Below are 20,601 nucleotides of genomic sequence, written 5' to 3' on the forward strand. Positions count from 1 at the left end.
TACCATCACGTTTCCGACTTTGATAAAGGTCGGATCGTAGCCTATCGCGATTGCGGTTTATCGTGTCGCGACAGTGCTGCTCGCGTTGGTCGAGATTCAATCACTGTTAGCAGAATATGGAATCGGTGGGTTCAGGGGGGTAATACGGAACGCCGTGCTGGATCCCAACGGCCTCGTATTACTAGCAGTCGAGATGACAGGCATCTTATCCGCATGGCTCTAACGGATTGTGCAGCCACGTCTCGATCCCTGAGTCAACAGATGGAGACTTCTGCAAGACAACAACTATCTGCACAAACAGTTCGACGTTTGCAGCAGCACGGACTATCAGCTCGGAGACCGTGGCTGCGGTTACCCTTGACGCTTAATCACAGACAGGAGCGCCTGCGATGGTGTACTCAACGATGAACCTGGGTGCACGAATGGCAAAACGTCATTTTTTCGGATGAATCCAGGTTGTGGTTACAGCATCATGATGGTCGAATCCGTGTTTGGCGACATCGCGGTGAACGCAAATTGGAAGCGTGTATTCGTCATCGCCATACTGGCGTATCAATCGGCGTGATGGTATGGGGTGCCATTGGTTACACGTCTCTTGACGGCACTTTGAACAGTGGACATTAGATTTCAGATGTGTTACGACCGTGGCTCTACTCTTCATTCGATCCCTGCAAAAGCATACATTGATGCACGACCACTTGTTGCAGGTTCTGTACAGGCCTTTCTGGATAAAGAAAATGTTCGACTGCTGCCCTGGCCAGCAGGTTCTCCAGATCTCTCACCAACTGAAAATGTCTGGTCAATGGTGACCGAGCAACTGGCTCGTCACAATACGCCAGTCACTATTGATGGAACTGCACGGGCAGCTGTACCTGTACACGCCATCCAAGCTCTGTTTGACTCAATGCCCAGGCGTATGAAGGCCGTTATTACGGCCAGAGGTGGTTGTTCTGGGTACTGATTTCTCAGGATCTATGCATCCAAATTGCGTGAAAATATAATCACATGTCAGTTCTAGTATAATATATTTGTCCAATGAATACCCGTCTATCATCTGCATTTCTTCTTGGTGTAGCAATTTTAATGGCCAGTAACGTAAATAACCACATAACAAAGTATCAACAAAAGATAAATAAGTCCTGCAGGCAACACTTGTAGGTAGGGCATCGATAGGTATGAGTACGATACAACATTGCAGTGCCTGTGTTATTCTGGTTGAAGTGTGAAGTTCCTTTGGACATGGATGCATGTCAACGGAACAGGCACAGTGAGGACAACACCTGTATTCGTATATCCATTATGTATATTCCCGTGCAGTAGTAGACGCATGGTTCATGACATATGGAAATTTGGGTCTGGCCACAATTGACGGACGGACTGGCAAATGGTGCCGGCACGGTAGCTCAGTATGTTCGGTTAGAGGGTTAGCTCCCTTCCGCAATAAAAAAAACTGAGTGACCGGATCAACGAAGAATGAATGGGTGTCATAGGACATCCATCCCGAACAAATTCAACGAAGAATACAGAACAAAATGAGATAAAAACCAATGGTAAGGCGAGCGCTCACAATAAGTGTGAAATCTTGGTTCGATTCCCAATCCGGCACAAATTTTCATTGTTGTCTTCCATTCTATTCCTGATGGTAGTCATTATTCGCAATTTCGAATTCATTTGATGTGAGCAGCTATGAGTTGTCACATTGGGTATTAGAAACCGCTTGAGTTGTATGTAGTCCTTTAATATTGGATCACTACTGGTTTCGTGGCACTAAAAGCCACATATTCCGGTGAACATAAGAGTAAAACATTAGAGCGGCAAAGCCGAGCGGCTTAAGCGCGTGGTCACAGGCACCTTGTCACGGTTCGCGCGACTTCTCTCGTCGAAGGTTCGAGTCCTCCCTCAGGCATGGGTGTGTGTGTGTTGTCGTTAGTTTTAGATTAAGCAGTGTGTAAGCTTAGGAACCGATGGCCTCAGCATTTTGCTCCCATAGGATCTTACCACGAATTTCCCATAGGATCTTACTACAAATTTCCCATAGGATCTTACCACAAATTTCCAAAAATTTAAAGCGAGAAAGCTCGGGACCTTTTTAAAAAAATGGTTCAAATGGCTCTGAGCACTATGGGACTTAATATCTATGGTCATCAGTCCCCTAGAACGTAGAACTACTCAAACAGAACTAATCTAAGGACATCACACAACACCCAGTCATCACGAGGCAGAGAAAATCCCTGACTCCGGAGACCTTTTTTACCCAAGTCTCTTGGCTCGTCAGAAAAAAACACCGCTAAAGAGCGGTATGTGATAGAATAAAACCGGCCAAGTCCCGGGTTCGCAGTTCTGTTTAGATCGGAGAAGCGGACTCATCCACTATATTGGAATCCGGCTGTTTTATTCTATGACATACCGCCTTTCAGCGGTGTTTTGTTCCGACGACAACGAACGTAGGGTAAAAAGATTCGGAGCTTTTCCGCTCTAACATTTTGACTTTTTTGTCATATGTTCTGCTTTTAGAAACCGCGCGGAATATCCGCACCGTCTCAGGCGACTTGTAACGGTTCGTGCTGCTCCGCTCCCATCAGAGCTTCGAGTCCTCTCTCGGTCGCGTGTGTGTGTTGCCCTTAGCGTAAGTTAGCTTCATTAGTGTGTCGGCCTAAGAAAAAAAAGCAAACCGGTAGTGATCCAATAATAAAGGACTAAATACAGCTGAAGCGACTATTAATACCCAAGAGCAACAAGTCCAACCACGCGCTGCCAGAAGGAAATGTCGTAAAACAATGAAAGGGTAAAAAAGATTAAAAGTTGCGGCCAGTTTCGCGTACCACGATGTAATTTTGCCACTGCATGCCTGTGTAGCTGTTCTGTAAAGGCGCCTACTTTACAACGCCGCAAACTTAAAAATTATCTCTTGAATCACTGTGTGCAAATGCCGGCGGGACTCCACCTGAACTGGTCCGTGCCTCTGATGGCTGTCTGGCGGACGCAGTGTTAAACCTGAGGGACGGGAGGTGAGTAGTGGAGCACTCGACGCGACCTTACCTTTGAGGCGCACCTTGTCCCCCAGGATCTGCAGGAACTCCTCGAACATGGGGCTGTTGTCGTTGTTGTCGAGGATCTCCTCCTCGGTGTACTGGCCCTCCTTCACGTAGATCACGCCCACCTTCAGCTCAGACTTGATGAACACCTGAAACACAAGACGACGTACCTCTGAGTTCAATAGCCAAGTAGCTCCGTCGCTGCGCTCTCTGCTCTAAACTGGAAGATTTAGTGTACGGCAGTGGGGGCGCAGCTGTGTGAAAGTAGAAAAATGAGGAAGGGCGACAGAAAAGGGAAGGGAGCGGCGAAGTATTAAAGTGAAGAAGAAGAAGAAGAAGAGCAAGAGCAAGAGAATGAATTCGACGGAGATAAACTGGGAAGGGGGAAACGATGTATTAAAGGAAATCGTGAACATATCTACAGTCGTTTCCAGCAGCCAATGAAGTTGTCTGAAAATGTTTTCTCGGTGAGATGCAATGACCTCTAGGTGAGTATGGGCAATTTCGCTCAAATTAGACAATTTTATTATCAATCATACCTACTGAAGCATCAGCAATATCTATCTTTGTCCCTGTATGCACGGTTAATCTCATTACATAATGCTTTCTAATCATATTTCCCTCATTTCTCAATGCTCTCAGCTGATGTAAGTCAGCATTTCCTACCCACAGAAGTCGATATGTCAGAAAATTTGACTTTTTATGTCTGTCTGCCAGTATCACTTTAAAAATAATGACAATAGTAACAATAATAAAAAATAATAATAGTAATGATAATAATAATAATAATAATAATTATAATTATTATTAGTCGAAGCAAGGGTAGCAGCAGCAGTAGTTGTAGGACTGCTACTACTAGCTTTATAACTTCTGAGTTCTACTAACTCATATTGCCTATACATACAATATGTGATTAAAAGTATCCTGACACCTGGCTGAAAATGACTTACAAATTCGTGCCGATCTCCGTCGGTAACGCTGGATATCAGTATGGTGTTGGCCCACACATAGACATGATAACAGCTTCCACTCTCGCAGACGTACGTTAAATCAGGTGCTGGAAGGTATCTTGGGGAGTGGCAGCCCATTTTTCACTGGGTGCTGCACTGAGGAGAGGTATCGATGTCGGTCGGAGGGGCCTGGAACGAAGTCGGCGTTCCAAAACATCCCAAAACTGTTCTATAGAATTCAGGTGATGACTCTATGCAGGCCAGTCAATTACAGAGATGTTATTATTGTGTAACCACTTCGCCACAGGCCGTACATTATGAACAGGTGCTGGATCGTGTTGAAAGATACAATCGCCATCCCCGAGTTGCTCTTAGACAGTGAGAAGTACGAAGGTGCTTAAAACATCAATGTAGGCCTGTGCTGTGATAGTACCACGCAAAATAACAAGGGGTGCAAGCACCCTTCATGAAATACACGACCACACTATAACACCACAGCCTCCGAAATTTTGCTGTTGGCACTACACACACTGACTGATGACTTTCACATGGAATTCGACATACCCACACCCTGCCATCGCAGTGCCACATTGTGTCACTCCACAAAACGTTTTTCCACTGTTCAATGGTCAAATGTTTACCCTCCTTACACCAAGCGAGGCGTCGTTGGCATTTACCAGCGTGATGTATGGTTTATAAGCAACCGCTTGACCATGAAATCTAAGTTTTCTCACCTCCAACCTAACTCTCATAGTACTTGCAGTGGATCTTGATGCAGTTTGGATTTCCTGTGTGATTTTCTGGATACGTCTCGCTAGTACACATTACGACCCTCTTCAACTGTCGGCGGTCTCTGTCAGTCAATAGACGTGATCGGCCAGTAGGCTTTTATGCTGTACGTGTTCCTTCACGTTTCCACTTCACTATCACATCGGAAACAGTGAACCCAGGGATGTTTAGGCATGTGAAAATCTCGCGGACAGACGTATGACACAAGTGACACCCAATCACCTGACCATGTTCGAAGTCCGTGAGTTCTGCGGAGCATACGATTCTGCTCTCACGATGTCTAATGACTATCGAGGTCGCTGATATGGAATACCTGGCAATGTGTGGCAGCATAATGCATCTAATATGAAAAAATATGTTTTTGGGGGTGTTCGGATACTTTTGATCACATAGTATGTATTCAAATCATTTTTAAATCCGATATTATTATTTTATTTCAGTTTGTCGTATTAATATTATTGTTCTTTCTTAAATAATTACGATGTCAAAAAATACTGTATATGTGAAGCCGTGGTCCAATGCAAGAAAGGGCCTGAGCGCTATAATCTCATCAGGTTAAATAAATAAATAAATAAATAAATAGAATCATAAGACAATATGACTTATGGAGGACAAATTTTTGTATGACATATCAACAGAAGTTAAACAACGTATTGTAAGATTTTTTATTTTCTACTTTATGTTCTTCCTTTTAATATTTAATTTTGTTTTAGTTTCCTAAATCATTCAAAATAGGCTTAATCGAAAAGTAGAACATTTCACCATAAAATATAGAAATAATGCCTTAAGTTTTGTATTAGCTATAGAAATAATGCATTTTGCTGATCAAGCTCAATCGAAATTTGAGAAGTTCACTGTTTGTGCAAACCTTTTCTACATGAATAATTACGTTGTCTACCAGTCACTGCACAATTAATGGGTTCAAAACCAGCAGGATGCGCATCTCGACGAGACTTTTACATTTTTTTACAAATTCAGCATACTCCTATAAAAGCTTCTTGTTTTTAGTCTGCGTCTGAATCATCTAATTCATTGTTGCCAGACAAGCTGGTCATCTGATTTTGATCAGATTGAGTTTCAGGTGATCAAAATTCAAATTTTCCTTAATAATTTGTACGTATTATATTAGCAGGATCTGCTTTTTTCTTTCTGATTTTTAGTTTGCTTTCCAATCATCGCATTTTCTTTGGTTTTCTGTTTCTCTTCTTTCATTTTCAACACCTTTGCCGACAAAATTGTGGAGTGTTGTTTTTCTCTCCTGGTGTCTGTAGCTTTATTGCAACCGTGTAATTCTAATAAGAAATAAACATGCAATGCTGCGTGGTTATAGAAAGTAACTTGCTATTGTTCTCCATATTACCGTAGCATGTACTGGTTGACCAAGTATGTTACGTAAAAGTTATATCAATTGCAACGAATTAAATTCTTATAGATTTTATAATCAAATGTTTCCCTGAGACAGTTAAGTCTCTCCTTTATCTACGATAATGATCGAAGCAGAAGAGATGAATTATAATAGATAATGAAGAGACTTAAATGTTTCAGGGAAACATTTAATAATAAGATCTATATGATCACGATGGTACAGGATATTCCCTTTACGTCCAACGCTGAAGTGCTATTTCAATGTCGGAGAGCCTTGGCGGTAGTGGCAATGTAAGGGAAAATAAGCAGAAGATAATGAATTGAAGTTTGTGTTGAAGAGGGCAATCAACGTGTGTAGTTCGTGCAGCAATGTTGACCATTGTGCTGGAGGTAGTGTAATGGTTAGCTTTTCTGCCTCGCAAGAAGGCCCGGGTTCGAGTCCCGGCCGCAACACAAATTTTAATTCATTTATTCTGCTTCGATCATTATAGTAGAATTAAATTCTTATTCTCTGGACGTAGATACATGTGGATAACATTTCTCTTATACATCTATTTACGAATGCGGGGGGATACGCGAGAAAAAAAAGGATCGGAATAAAATTGCAGTGGGCGGAGCTTGTGTAGAACGCATTTCTGCAGTTAGGCGCGTATAGCGCAACCGATTACTAGTTCAGTGTCGCCTGTGTTGTCGACCTGGTTTGTTCTGTTCATCTGTAGTGTTGTTTTTGCTAGCCCTGGTTCGTTCTTGTTTCGGTTTTCTGTGATAGCAAGTCTAAATGGACAATGTGTAGCTGTGAAATTATGTTTTCGACTCGGTAAAAATACTGCTGAAACCATTTTCATATTAAAAACAGCTTACCAAGATGACGCTATGGGAAAAACTCAAGTGTACGGGTGGTTTCCTCAGTTTAAAAATGGTGACTTGTCGATTGCTGACAAACCTCGTTCTGAACGTCCATGGCTGGTTCAAATGGCTCTGAGCACTATGGGACTTAACATCTATGGTCATCAGTCCCCTAGAAGTTAGAACTACTTAAACCTATCCAACCTAAGGACAGCACACAACACCCAGCCATCACGAGGCAGAGAAAATCCGTGACCCCGCCGGGAATCGAACCGGGGAACCCGGGCGCGGGAAGCGAGAACGCTACCGCACGACCACAAGATGCGGGCGAACGTCCATCAACTCCCCCAATTGACGAAAATATTGAAAAAAATCGAGAGCTCGTGTTCGCTGACCGCCGACAGACAACCGATCAAACGTCAGAGATTAGTGGGTTACCTTAGAGCTCGGTTCAGCGAATTGGTGACCAACAGGGTTGCTGCCAAGTTTGTTCTTCGAGTCCTCACTGACAATCAACAGGAACGTCGAGTTGATAAACGTCGTCCTTTGAAACAACAGCTTGAAACTGATGATAAGTCACGGTGCTATGGTTACGACCCAGTACAAAGCAACAATGAAGCCAGTGGAAGACATAATCGTCACACCGTCCAAAAAAATGTCGTCAAGTCAATCAGACCATTCATTTGGATGTTTTAAGAAGACTGCGGGACTGTGTTTGTCAAAAAAGACCCCGATTTGTGGCAGACAGGAGACTGGTTCTTCCAGCACGACAACGCACCTGCACACACAGCCTTCTGAGCTAAAACGTTTTTGGCTAAGAATGGCACAGTTCCGATGCCCCACACATCATACTCCCCTGACCTAACTCCGTGCGACTTTTTCTTATTTACACACATGAAAAGGGGCACGAAAGGACACCGATTCGACAACGCAGAAGAAGTAAGAAAAAAAAAAACAAAAAAAAAAAAAACGAGGGAGGAGCTTTCGTCCAAACCCAACAATGGATGCAACGGTGGGACAAATGTGGTAATTATAATGGAAAGAATTTTGAATTGAATAAAGTTGTTTTGTAAAAAATTTGAAAATATACACACTACTGGCCATTAAAATTGCTACACCACGAAAATGACGTGCTACAGACGTCAAATTTAACCGACAAGAAGAGGATGTTGTGATATGCAAATGATTAGCTTTTCAGAGCATTCACACAAGACTGGCGCCAGTGGCGACACTTACAACGTGCTGACACGAGGAAGGTTTCCAACCGATTTCTCATACAGAAACAGCAGCTGACCGGCGTTGCCTGGTGAAACGTTGTTGTGATGTCTCGTGTAAGGAGGAGAAATGCATACCATCACGTTTCCGACTTTGATAAAGGTCGGATTGTAGTCTGTCGCGATTGCGGTTTATCGTGTCGCGACATTGCTGCTCGCGTTGGTCGAGATCCAATGACTGTAAGCAGAATATGGAATCGGTGGGTTCAGGAGGGTAATACGGAACGCCGTGCTGGAATCCAACGGCCTCGTATCACTAGCAGTCGAGATGACAGTCATCTTATCCGCATGGCTGTAACGGATCGTGCAACCACGTCTCGATCTCTCAGTCAACAGTTGGGGACGTTTGCAAGACAACAACCATCTGCACGAACAGTTCGACGACGTTTGCAGCAGCAAGGACTATCAGCTTGGAAACCTTGGCTGCGCTTACCCTTGACGCTGCATCACAGACAGGAGCGCCTACGATGGTGTACTCACCGAAGAACCTGGGTGCACCAATGGCAAATCGTCATTTATCCGGATGAATCCAGGTTCTGTTTATAGCATCGTGATGGTCGCATCCGCGTTTGGCGACATCGCGGTGAACGCACATTGGAAGCGTGTATTCGTCATCGCCATACTGGCGTATCACCCGGCGTAATGGTAAGGGTTCCATTGGTTACACGTCTCGGTCACCTCTTGTTCGCATTGACGGCACTTTGAACAGTGGACGTTACATTTCACATGCGTTACGACCAGTCGCTCTACCCTCATTAAGTCCCTTCGAAACCCTACATTTGAGCAGGATAATGCACGACCGTGTGTTGCAGGTCATGTACGGGCCTTTCTGGATACAGAAAATGTTCGACTGCTGCCCTGGCCAGCACATTCTCCAGATCTCTCACCAATGGTGGCCGAGCAAATGGCTCGTCACAATACACCAGCCACTACTCTTGATGAACTGAGGTATCGTGTTGAAGCTGCATGGACAGCTGTACCTGTACACACCATCCAAGCTCTGTTTAACTCAATGCCCAGGCGGATGAAGGCCGTTATTACGGCCAGAGGTGGTTGTTCTGGGTACTGATTACTCAGGAACTATGCTACCAATTTGCGTGAAAATGTAATCACATGTCAGTCCTAGTATAATATATTTGTCCAATGAATACCCGTCTATTATCTGCATTTCTGCTTGGTGTTTGCAATTGTAATGGCAAGTAGTCTAGCTTTTAAAAAATAATTCCGGTTTATCTGGATACTCCTTCGTAAATTACACAGTTGGTGTTACCTCCCAAACTTTGTAGTAGAAAAATTAAAACAAACGTTGACGAAACATGGACAATTTCGGTGCACTAACCACCGGCAAATTATGGCTCCTTCATCCTGCCGAGTGAGTTCTATCAACAATCACTAGGGTGAACACTATTCACGAACTTAACTGGTTTTGAAATTGACAAGAGACAGAGGTGGGTCACGTCACCCGACGCGTCAGATACCCCCACCCTGCCCTGGGTCTTGTACAGACCTTCAAGGTGCCTGACGATTCCTGTCATCCGTATGGCTCGTCACAATACACCAGCCACTACTCTTGATGAACTGAGGTATCGTGTTGAAGCTGCATGGACAGCTGTACCTGTACACACCATCCAAGCTCTGTTTAACTCAATGCCCAGGCGTATGAAGGCCCTTATTACGGCCAGAGGTGGTTGTTCTGAGTACTGATTTCTCGGGAACTATGCTACCAAATTGCGTGAAAATGTAATCACATGTCAGTTCTAGTATAATATATTTGTCCAATGAATACCCGTCTATTATCTGCCACCATCGCAGCTCAACAAAAGTTTTGGTCTGTCTGTTCGTAATTAAATATTATTTACTAGTCGGATCCGGTGGTCTGGTGGTAAAGCGCCAGCAGAAAATGTTCAAATGTGTGTGAAATCTTATGGGACAACTGCTAAGGTCATCAGTCCCTATGCGTACACACTACTTAACCTAAATTATACTAAGGACAAACACACACACCCATGCCCGAGGGAGGACTCGAACCTCCGTCGCTCCACAGACCGCTCGATTAATCCAGCGCGGCGTAAAGCTCCACATTCAAGCTGAGAGATCGAGGGGTTAACTTCCAGTCGAAGCACGAAAATTATTGCATCTGCATTTAATCTAGGTTCCACCTCTTAGTTATGTGAAAATTCGCCAAGAAAGACACGTGTTTAGGATTCTACCTTAAACTGTAGTTTCCCTTTCCTCAGCAAGAATACTGGGATAAATTATGGACACGAAAGTCGCCGAATTGGTGTCGAGTTGAAAGAGTTGCTCGACGCCGTAGAGTCAAACTAAATTGTTGTTGTTATTATTACTTCTGTTATTATTTGCCCGCATCTCGTGGTCGTGCGGTAGCGTTCTCGCTTCCCACGCCCGGGTTCCCGGGTTCGATTCCCGGCGGGGTCAGGGATCTTCTCTGCCTCGTGATGGCTGGGTATTGTGTGATGTCCTTAGGTTAGTTAGGTTTAAGTAGTTCTAAGCTCTAGGGGACTGATGACCTAAGTTGTTAAGTCCCATAGTGCTCAGAGCCATTTGAACAATTTTTTTGTTATTATTTACTTATTTTTATTATGAGCCTTACAGCATTTAACGTTGTTGTGCGTTAGCAGGACAATATCATTATCAGCACAGTATTACGATACTGAGTCCCACACGATCATAACAACTCCTTCCTTCATATAGTCGAAAAAGTTTGCAGAGTCTCGAAGTTATGTTTCTGCAAATGTCAACGAAAAATCATGAAAAATTTGTTAAGCCAAGGTTGTGCATCCATATTTCCTATGTAGAGCCTGCAGGAAATTTTCAAACTTCTGCAACACCATTTCCGAAATCTTTTATCAGTCACACTGAACAAGCCTTTTTGTTGTTAAACTAGACACTTGCAATGACAATTCGCACATATTACCGTGCTGAAAAAAGTCGATGTTAACATGATAATGAGAGAAATACATCTTCTCATTTGACATAACTACTAGCAGACAATCCATCAGATTGGAAATTTACAAATCTGTATTTCGCTTCAAACTGAGAAGTGACTATCCTTGCACATGCTAATATATGCTTCTACTTAAGGAGTGCTTGTATCTCGTATGTAAAAAAATCTATTTTCGACAAAGATGTGAATTTAATAATAAATCATACCTCCAACACAGAAATCTGTTGTAACACAAATGCACAAGTATGACAATAAAGTACATCATAATATGCAGTTGGAAATCAGTAACGGGATAAGTGCCAATTTTTAGTTATATCCGTTAAACCGAGCCAAGTGCCGTTGCCAACAACCTGAAAAGCGGGTCAAGTGCTACGATCATTTCTAGTAGCGTATAACGAGGCTAAAGCGGTTTAACGCGGGTAAGTGCCACAAAGCTTTGTAATTGTTTGCAGCGTGTGACGGAGACTTTGCTCAGATTGGAAGACGTAAGAGGCTGGAAGAATGTCAGAGTATCAAGTGCCTAAGGATCTTGTAAAACTTATAGACAAAGCGACCGCCAAAGAATCTTGTGGTTACTATGCTATAGCTTGAGGACGTATTTATTAAAAAAAACAGCTGATGCACATATTAACAAAATGAAAATAAATATTCGCAAATGTAGTTGTACTCAAGTGAAAAAATTTCACGTGATGTCGCCAAGATGAGAAGAATGTTTAAGGAAATTGAAGGCTGAAAAAAAAAAAAAAATGCTTCAAATGGCTCTGAGCACTATGGGACTCAACTGCTGTGGTCATTAGTCCTCTAGAACTTAGAACTACTTAAACCTAACTAACCTAAGGACATCACACACATCCATGCCCGAGGCAGGATTCGAACCTGCGACCGTAGCAGTCGCACGGTTCCGGACTGCGTGCCTAGAACCGCGAGACCACCGCGGCCGGCCAAGGCTGGAAAACTGAAAGATCTTAGAGAAAGGGATTACCACTGACATAATAAAGAACTCTGTCTTACCGTAGCAACAATGTAAAAAACGTCTTGGTCTGCTGAAAAGAAAAAGGTTTCCTACCGTATTTGAAAGCAGCTGATAGAACATGTTTCGAACAGGCATTCAATTAAAATTGCTTTGTTCTCTTTAAAATTAACAGAAGGATTATAACTAATTTAATCACAGGACAGGGTATCTGTAAAATGTTTCAGTGATATGTTTATTATTAACACAACTGATAAATACTTGAGATTTCTTTCATTGACATTTACCTCGTTTTTGCTGATACGTGTACCATATTTGGCATGTTCTGTGTTTTTCGGACTCAAATATCTATTTTCATCGAAAAAAGGAAGAGAACTTAAAAAATGTTTGCAACAGTTGTGTGATTTTTACGGTAGACAATATATTTTATTTACTGTTGATGTTTCTTCATTAAAATAATTTTGTCAAAACAAAACCAAAACGACTAAATTTCTTGGAATGAGTCTTTTGGCACTTATTCCGTTATTGATTTACTCTCAGGGTGCGGCAGCGTTCATAGTAGGATATTAAAAACACCATCAGGCAGTAACTGTAATTTATTTATTACCTCTTATGTCAATTAATAGTTGAAAGTATGACATTTACTAATTTGTAAGTCATTGTCCATTGCGTGGGTTACTTTCTGAATATGACTCCTGTCAAATGATTCCCCCTCTGCGCAACACATTCATCTAGGCGGTGTTGGAAGCTATCCATAATTCGGCTTAACGTATTCACTGGGACATTGTCGACGGCACTTCTGATGCGAGCCTTCAACTCAGATGTGGCACAACGTGCTCGGAACACTTCTTGCTTCAGGTAGCCCCAAAGGAAAAAGCCTGCACATGAAAGGTCACGTGAGCTAGGCGGCCAGGAAATGTCACCAAGACGGGAAATTACTCTACCGGGAAATGTCTGTCGCAGGAAGTGAATGCAAATTCTGGCTGTGTGCGAGGTCGCTCCGTCTTGTTGAAATCATAATTGTTCCACATCCACATTGACCGTACCTAATTGGGGAAGAACGAAGTCTTGCAGCATCTTTAGGTAGCGTTCGCTGGTGACAGTTACAGCCATACCGCTGTCATCCTCAAAGAAGTAAGGCCCAATAATCCCAAAGGAAGCAACTCCACACGTGACGCAAGAACTGTGCAAGGGTTCGATGTGCAGTTTATGCGGGTTTACATCACTGCAATAACACATATTCTGAAACTTCCTGGCAGATTAAAACTGTGTGCCCGACCGAGACTCGAACTCGGGACCTTTGCCTTTCGCGGGCAAGTGCTCTACCATCTGAGCTACCGAAGCACGACTCACGCCCGGTACTCACAGCCTTACTTCTGCCAGTATCTCGTCTCCTACCTTCCAAACTTTACAGAACCTCTCCTGCGAATCTTGCAGAACTAGCACTCCTGAAAGAAAGGATATTGTGGAGACATGGCTTAGCCACAGCATGGGGCATGTTTCCAGAATAAGACTTTCACTCTGCAGTGGAGTGTGCGCTGATATACTTTCTTTCAGGAGTGCTAGTTCTGCAAGGTTCGCAGGAGAGCTTCTGTAAAGTTTGGAAGGTAGGAGACGAGATACTGCCAGAAGTAAAGCTGTGAGTACCGGGCGTGAGTCGTGCTTCGGTAGCTCAGATGACAGAGCACTTGCCCGCGAAAGGCAAAGGTCCCGAGTTCGAGTCTCGGTCGGGCACACAGTTTTAATCTGCCAGGAAGGTTCATATCAGCGCACACTCCACTGCAGAGTGAAAATCTCATTCTGGGAACACATATTCCGCTTATTCGCGGAACCACGTAACTCGAAATGAGATTCATCTGACATCAGGATGGTGTGCAACATTTGTGGATTTTGAAGAATGAGATCACGCATCATTAAGCAGAATGTTTCGCGTGAAACTTAATCGCGAGGCCTAATTTCCTGAACAATCTGCAGCTTATATGGATGAAAATGGAGATCTTCGTGCAATATTCTCCTGAATGAGCGATCGGACATATGCACAGTTTGCATATGACGACGAGCAGGTATTTTTGCGCTACGCAATAGTGCAGCACGAACATTTTCCACGTCTTCTGGTGTCCATACAGTTCCTTCACTTCTTCCCGGTTTACCATTACAAATAGAATCTGTTGTTCGAAATGCTCATACCCACCTACGAAGGGTCCGTCCATCTAGAACTTTCCCATGACGTCCCAAGTTGAAATGTTGCCGAAATAGACACTGGTTAGCAATAAGAGAGTCGTTATTCTTGAAATAGCTTTCAACAGCAAATGCACGATGCTGTGCTCTCCAACGCTTCATATCACTGTCGCACTCTAAATGGCACCTCGTTAGTACACTAATGCGGCACGAGCTGGCACGCATTCCTGGAGCACGTCATTGTACTACGCCAGGCAGATTACGTTACGTACGCTGCCACACCCTGTATACGTTGATAACAGCTTTATAGTAGCTAGCTGCAACCTGAGAATGAGTCATCGCTCGAAATCAGTAGTGGTAAATAAAACATAAAAGAAGCATTATCATTACCGTAGCATGTAGGTCATACGATTTGTTTAGGCTGCAGAACAGAATTCTCAAGAAGTATCGCGTATAGTTGGTAAAAACTATAACTGTAATTATATTTCGATACTCATGGCTCTGAAGGTGGTTGTATATCCACACATCCTTCGGATTTGAGAACTGTCTCACCCTGAGAGGTGGAGTGGGAACAAGACAAGACTGCGACGACCTGAATCGAATACGCTGCAGAGTTAACTCATAATTATAGAGAACTAGCTGAGTACCGAGAGTTTCCTGGGTATCTGTTTGTTACATTCTATAAATCAAATTTTTCGTCCCTCTTTCATCTGTAAATCTCCTCCTCGACCCTCTGTCTCTCCATCAACTTCTCCCCCATGTCTCTGTCCATCTCCACTTCTTTCCTCTCTCTGTCATCTGCTTCTCCCTCCTCTCGGCATTTGCTCCTCTACCTCTCTCTGTCCATCTCCTCTTCCCCTTATCTCTGCCCATTTCATCCTTCTTCCTCCCCATCTCCTCCTTCTCCTTCCACCTTATCACTCCTACCCCAATAGCATGTTGCTGTTTTTACTCATACAGTATTCCTTTTGAGTTAATAAGTAGTATTTGCATCAAGTCTGGATGATATCGATACATTGGTTTAAGAGGAGATTTTTAAGCTTGGCTTTGCCAGTGTACGTACATATGGCATGTATTTAACATATTTAACACATCACTATGTGATCAAAAGTATCCGGATATCTGGCTGGAAAAGCCTTACAAGTTCGTGGCGCCCTCTATCGGTAATGCTGGAATTCAGTATGGTGTTGGCCCACCCTTAGCCTTGATGACTGCTTCCACTCTCGCAGGCATACGATCAATCAGGCACTGGAAGGTCTCTTTGGGAATGACTGCCCATTGTTCACGGAGTGCTGCACTGAGGAGAGGGATCGATGTCGTTTGCTGAGGTCTGCACGAAGTCGGCGTTCCAAAACATCCCAAAGGTGTTCTATAACCTTCAGGTCAGGACTCTGCGGAGGCCAGTCCATTACAGAGACGTTATTGTCGTGTAACCATTCCGCCACAGGCCGGGCATTACGAACGGGTGCTCTATCGTGTTGAAAGAGGCAACCGCCATCCCCGAAATTCTCTTCAACAGTGGGAAGCATGAAGGTGCTTAAAACATCAATGTAGGCCTGTGCTATGATAGTGTCACGGAAAGCAACAAGGGGTGCAATCCCCCTTCATGAAAAACACGCCCACAACATAACACCACCGGCTCCGAAGTTAACTGTTGGCACTGCACACGATGGCAGATGACGTTCACAGAGTATTTGCCATATCCACACCCTGCCATCGGATCGCCACGTTGTGTACCGTGATTCGTCACTCCACACAACGTTTTTACACTGTTCAATCGTCCTATGTATACGCTCCTTACACCAAGCGAGGCGTCGTTTGGCATTTACCGGCGCAATCTGTGGCTTACGAGCAGCCGCTCGACCATGAAATCCAACTTTTCTCACCTCCCGCCTGTCATAGTACTTTCAGTGGACCCTGATGCAGTCTGGAATTCCAGTGTGATGGTCTGGATAGACGTCTGCCTGTTACACGCTACGACCCAATTCAATTATCGTCGGTCTCTGACAGTCAACAGACGAGGTTGGCCTGTACGGTTTTGGGTTGTACGTGTCCCTTCACGTTTTCACTTCACTGTCACATCGAAACAGTGAACCTAGGGATGTTTAGGAGGGTGGAAATCTCACGTACAGACGTATGACACAAGTGACACCCAATCACCTGACCATGTTCGAAGTCTGCTAGTTCCTCGGTGCGCCCCATTCTGCTCTCTCACGATGTGTAATGACTACTGAGGTCGCTGATACGGAGTACCTGGCAGTAGGTGGCAGCACAACGCACCTAATATGAATAACGTGTGATTTTGGGGGTGTCCGGATACTTTTGATCACATAGTGTATTTGTAGACACACTTTAGCTGTATCTCTAGCGAATTTCACCCTGAAGTTTCGTATTCAGACACTTCAATCTTTATGACGTCATATCTCATGAACTATGTGCCGTACAATGATATACACTCCTGGAAATTGAAATAAGAACACCATGAATTCATTGTCCCAGGAAGGGGAAACTTTATTGACACATTCCTGGGGTCAGATACATCACATGATCACACTGACAGAACCACAGGCACATAGACACAGGCAACAGAGCATGCACAATGTCAGCACTAGTACAGTGTATATCCACATTTCGCAGCAATGCAGGCTGCTATTCTCCCATGGAGACGATCGTAGAGATGCTGGATGTAGTCCTGTGGAACGGTTTGCCATGCCATTTCCACCTGGCGCCTCAGTTGGACCAGCGTTCGTGCTGGACGTGCAGACCGCGTGAGACGACGCTTCATCCAGTCCCAAACATGCTCAATGGGGGACAGGGTAGTTGACTTACACCTTCTAGAGCACGTTGGGTGGCACGGGATACATGCGGACGTGCATTGTCCTGTTGGAACAGCATGTTCCCTTGCCGGTCTAGGAGTGGTAGAACGATGGGTTCGATGACGGTTTGGATGTACCGTGCACTATTCAGTGTCCCCTCGACGATCACCAGAGGTGTACGGCCAGTGTAGGAGATCGCTCCCCACACCATGATGCCGGGTGTTGGCCGTGTGCCTCGGTCGTATGCAGTCCTGATTGTGGCGCTCACCTGCACGGCGCCAAACACGCATACGACCATCATTGGCACCAAGGCAGAAGCGACTCTCATCGCTGAAGACGACACGTCTCCATTCGTCCCTCCATTCACGCCTGTCGCGACACCACTGGAGGCGGGCTGCATGATGTTGGGGCGTCAGCGGAAGACGGCCTAACGGTGTGCGGGGCCGTAGCCCAGCTTCATGGAGACGGTTGCGAATGGTCCTCGCCGATACCCCAGGAGCAACAGTGTCCCTAATTTGCTGGGAAGTGGCGGTGCGGTCCCCTACGGCACTGCGTAGGATCCTACGGTCTTGGCGTGCATCCGTGCGTCGCTGCGGTCCGGTCCCAGGTCGACGGGCACGTGCACGTGCACCTTCCGCTGACCACTGGCGACAACATCGATGTACTGTGGAGACCTCACGCCCCACGTGTTGAGCAATTCGGCGGTACGTCCACCCGGCCTCCCGCATGCCCACTATACGCCCTCGCTCAAAGTCCGTCAACTGCAAATACGGTTCACGTCCACGCTGTCGCGGCATGCTACCAGTGTTAAAGACTGCGATGGAGCTCCGTATGCCACGGCAAACTGGCTGACACTGACGGCGGGGGTGCACAAATGCTGCGCAGCTAGCGCTATTCGACGGCCAACACCGCGGTTCCTGGTGTGTCCGCTGTGCCGTGCGTGTGATCATTGCTTGTACAGCCCTCTTGCAGTGTCCGGAGCAAGTATGGTGGGTCTGACACACCGGTGTCAATGTGTTCTTTTTTCCATTTCCAGGAGTGTAATTTTGTAGGTGCATTATGCGGCATAATTAGTTCATGTCTACGGAAAGTATTGCGAAAGAGTTAATATCCAGAAATAATCATTTTAAACGTTATGCATCATGCAGTAGCTTTCCACGCAGCTCAGTGTTGTTGACGTCATACCTCCTGGACTTCCCAGAGCTTTGAAACAGTTCCACTGTAGTTTGTAGCAACGTTGCGACTACACCACAAACGAAATCATTTCGTGTTCTGGAATTTTCGTGAAGTCTATGCATTGTTGAAGTGGAACGTGGATTCTGAAGTCCATTCAGCAAGAAGCAGTGTCTGCACAAGCAGATTTATGATTGGCATTGAAAAACTGTTGAAAGTTGGTTGCATGCATGCATGAAAGTGTGGGGCACAGCGGAGATGCGTTCGCGCAGAGTCAGCCTTAACTTCCTCAAACGAGGGTGTTGCATGTTCTGGAACGACGGCTTATCAGCGATAGTTACTGCAGCAATTGCGTCCCGACGACCATAGCAGAAGTTACGAATCTTGCATTTCGTTTTTCAAGGATACGGCAGAGCACACTTTTCCGAACGACTCATCTTTCCGGACGAATCGATGTTCCATCCGTCGGGTAAAGTAAACCGTCATTAATACACTACTGGCCATTAAAATTGCTACACCAAGAGGATTTCCAGATGATAAACGGGTATTCATTGGACAAATATATTATACTAAAACTGACATGTGATTACTTTTTCACGCAGTTTGGGTGCATAGATCCTGAGAGATCAGTATCCAGAACAAGCACCTCTGGCAGTAATAACGACTTTGATACACCTGGGCATTGAGTCAAACAGAGCTTAGATGGCGTGTACAGGTACAGTTGCCCATGCAGCTTCAACACGATACCACAGTTCATGAAGAGTAGTGACTGGCGTATTGTGACGAACCAGTTGCTCGGCCACCATTGACCAGATGTTTTCAGTTGGTGCGAGATCTGAAGAATGTGCTGGCCAGGGCAGCAGTCGAACATTTTCTGTATCCAGAAAGGCCCGTACAGCACCTGCAACACGCGGTCGTGCATTATCCTGCTGAAATGTAGGGTTTCGCAGAGACTGAATGAGGGTAGAGTGACTGGTCGTAACGCATGTGAAATGTAACGTCCACTGTTCAAAGTGCCGTCAATGCAAACAAGAGGTGACCGAGACGTGTAACCAATGGCACCCCATACCATTACACCGGGTGATACGCCAGTATGACAATGACGAATACACGTTTCCAATGTGAGTTCACCGCGACGTCGCCAAACGCGGATGCGACCATCATGATGCTGTAAACAGAAACTGGATTCATCCGAAAAAATGACGTTTTGCCAATCGTGCACCCAGGTTCGTCGTTGAGTACACCATCGCAGGCACTCCTGTCTGTGATGCAGCGTCAAGGATAACCGCGGCCATGCTCTCCGAGCTGATAGTCCACGCTGCTGCAAACGTCGTCGAACTGTTCGTGCAGTTGGTTGTTGTTATGCATGTCATCTCCACTGCTAGTCATACGAGGCCGTTGGGATCCAGCACGGCGTTCCGTACTAACCTCCTCTCCGATTCCATATTCTGCTAACAGTCATTGGATCTCGACCAACGAGAGCAGCAATGTCACGATACGATAAACCGCAATCGAGATAGGCTACAATCCGACCTTTATCAAAGTCGGAAACGTGATGGTACGCATTTCTCCTCCTTACACGAGGCATCACAGCAACGTATCACCAGGCAACTGCTGTTTGTGTGTGAGAAATCGGTTGGAAATTTTCCTCATGTCAGCACGTTGTAGGTGTCGCCACCGGCGCCAACCTTGTGTGAATGCTCTGAAAAGCTAATGGTTTGCATCTCACAGGATCTTCTTGCTGTCGGCTAATTTTCCCGTCTGTAGCACGTCATATTCGTGGTGCAGCAATTTTAATGGCCGGTAGCGTAAATGCACCACTGGGATGGGAATTAGGAGTGTTGTCTTTGGCGCACAGAATTCTATTATCCGCCTGGCAAACATAGTAATATAGGAACATACATGCAGGTCGTAATCTGGGGGGCCGGATTCAGTGGACGTACGCGATAGAAAGCTTTTGCGCCCGCTACGGGTACGGACATTCGCCGTGGAATTCGCCCGGCAGACGTGGCTGCCTATCTCGCGTGGGGAATAGGTCATCACGGCACGTTGCTCAGACCACGTTCATTCCCTGGCGGACGGCCTGTGGTAACCTTTGCGTGTTAGAGCATCCTACGGCCTCCTACAGCCGCAGCGGGCCGCGTGTTTAATCTCGCGCGGCCCGCAGAACGGCGGAGGGAACAGACCGACTGCCGATAAGGCGCTCCGACAGCGGACGACAGGCCCTGTCCGAGGCACAG

At 45.3% G+C, this 20,601-nt stretch overlaps 1 protein-coding gene across 1 annotated transcript in view; it reads right to left on the reverse strand.

Moving 5' to 3' along the window:
* Positions 1–20,601, reverse strand: part of LOC126291467 (uncharacterized) — a 2,161,958-nt gene that overhangs the window by 532,663 nt on the left and 1,608,694 nt on the right. Inside the window, exon 17 of the mRNA XM_049984978.1 lies at positions 3,040–3,184. Coding sequence (XP_049840935.1) covers positions 3,040–3,184 — 145 coding nt within the window. The remainder of the gene's footprint in view (positions 1–3,039; positions 3,185–20,601) is intronic.

The sequence above is a fragment of the Schistocerca gregaria genome, chromosome 9 (assembly GCF_023897955.1).
Source record: "Schistocerca gregaria isolate iqSchGreg1 chromosome 9, iqSchGreg1.2, whole genome shotgun sequence".
Taxonomy (NCBI): domain Eukaryota; kingdom Metazoa; phylum Arthropoda; class Insecta; order Orthoptera; family Acrididae; genus Schistocerca; species Schistocerca gregaria.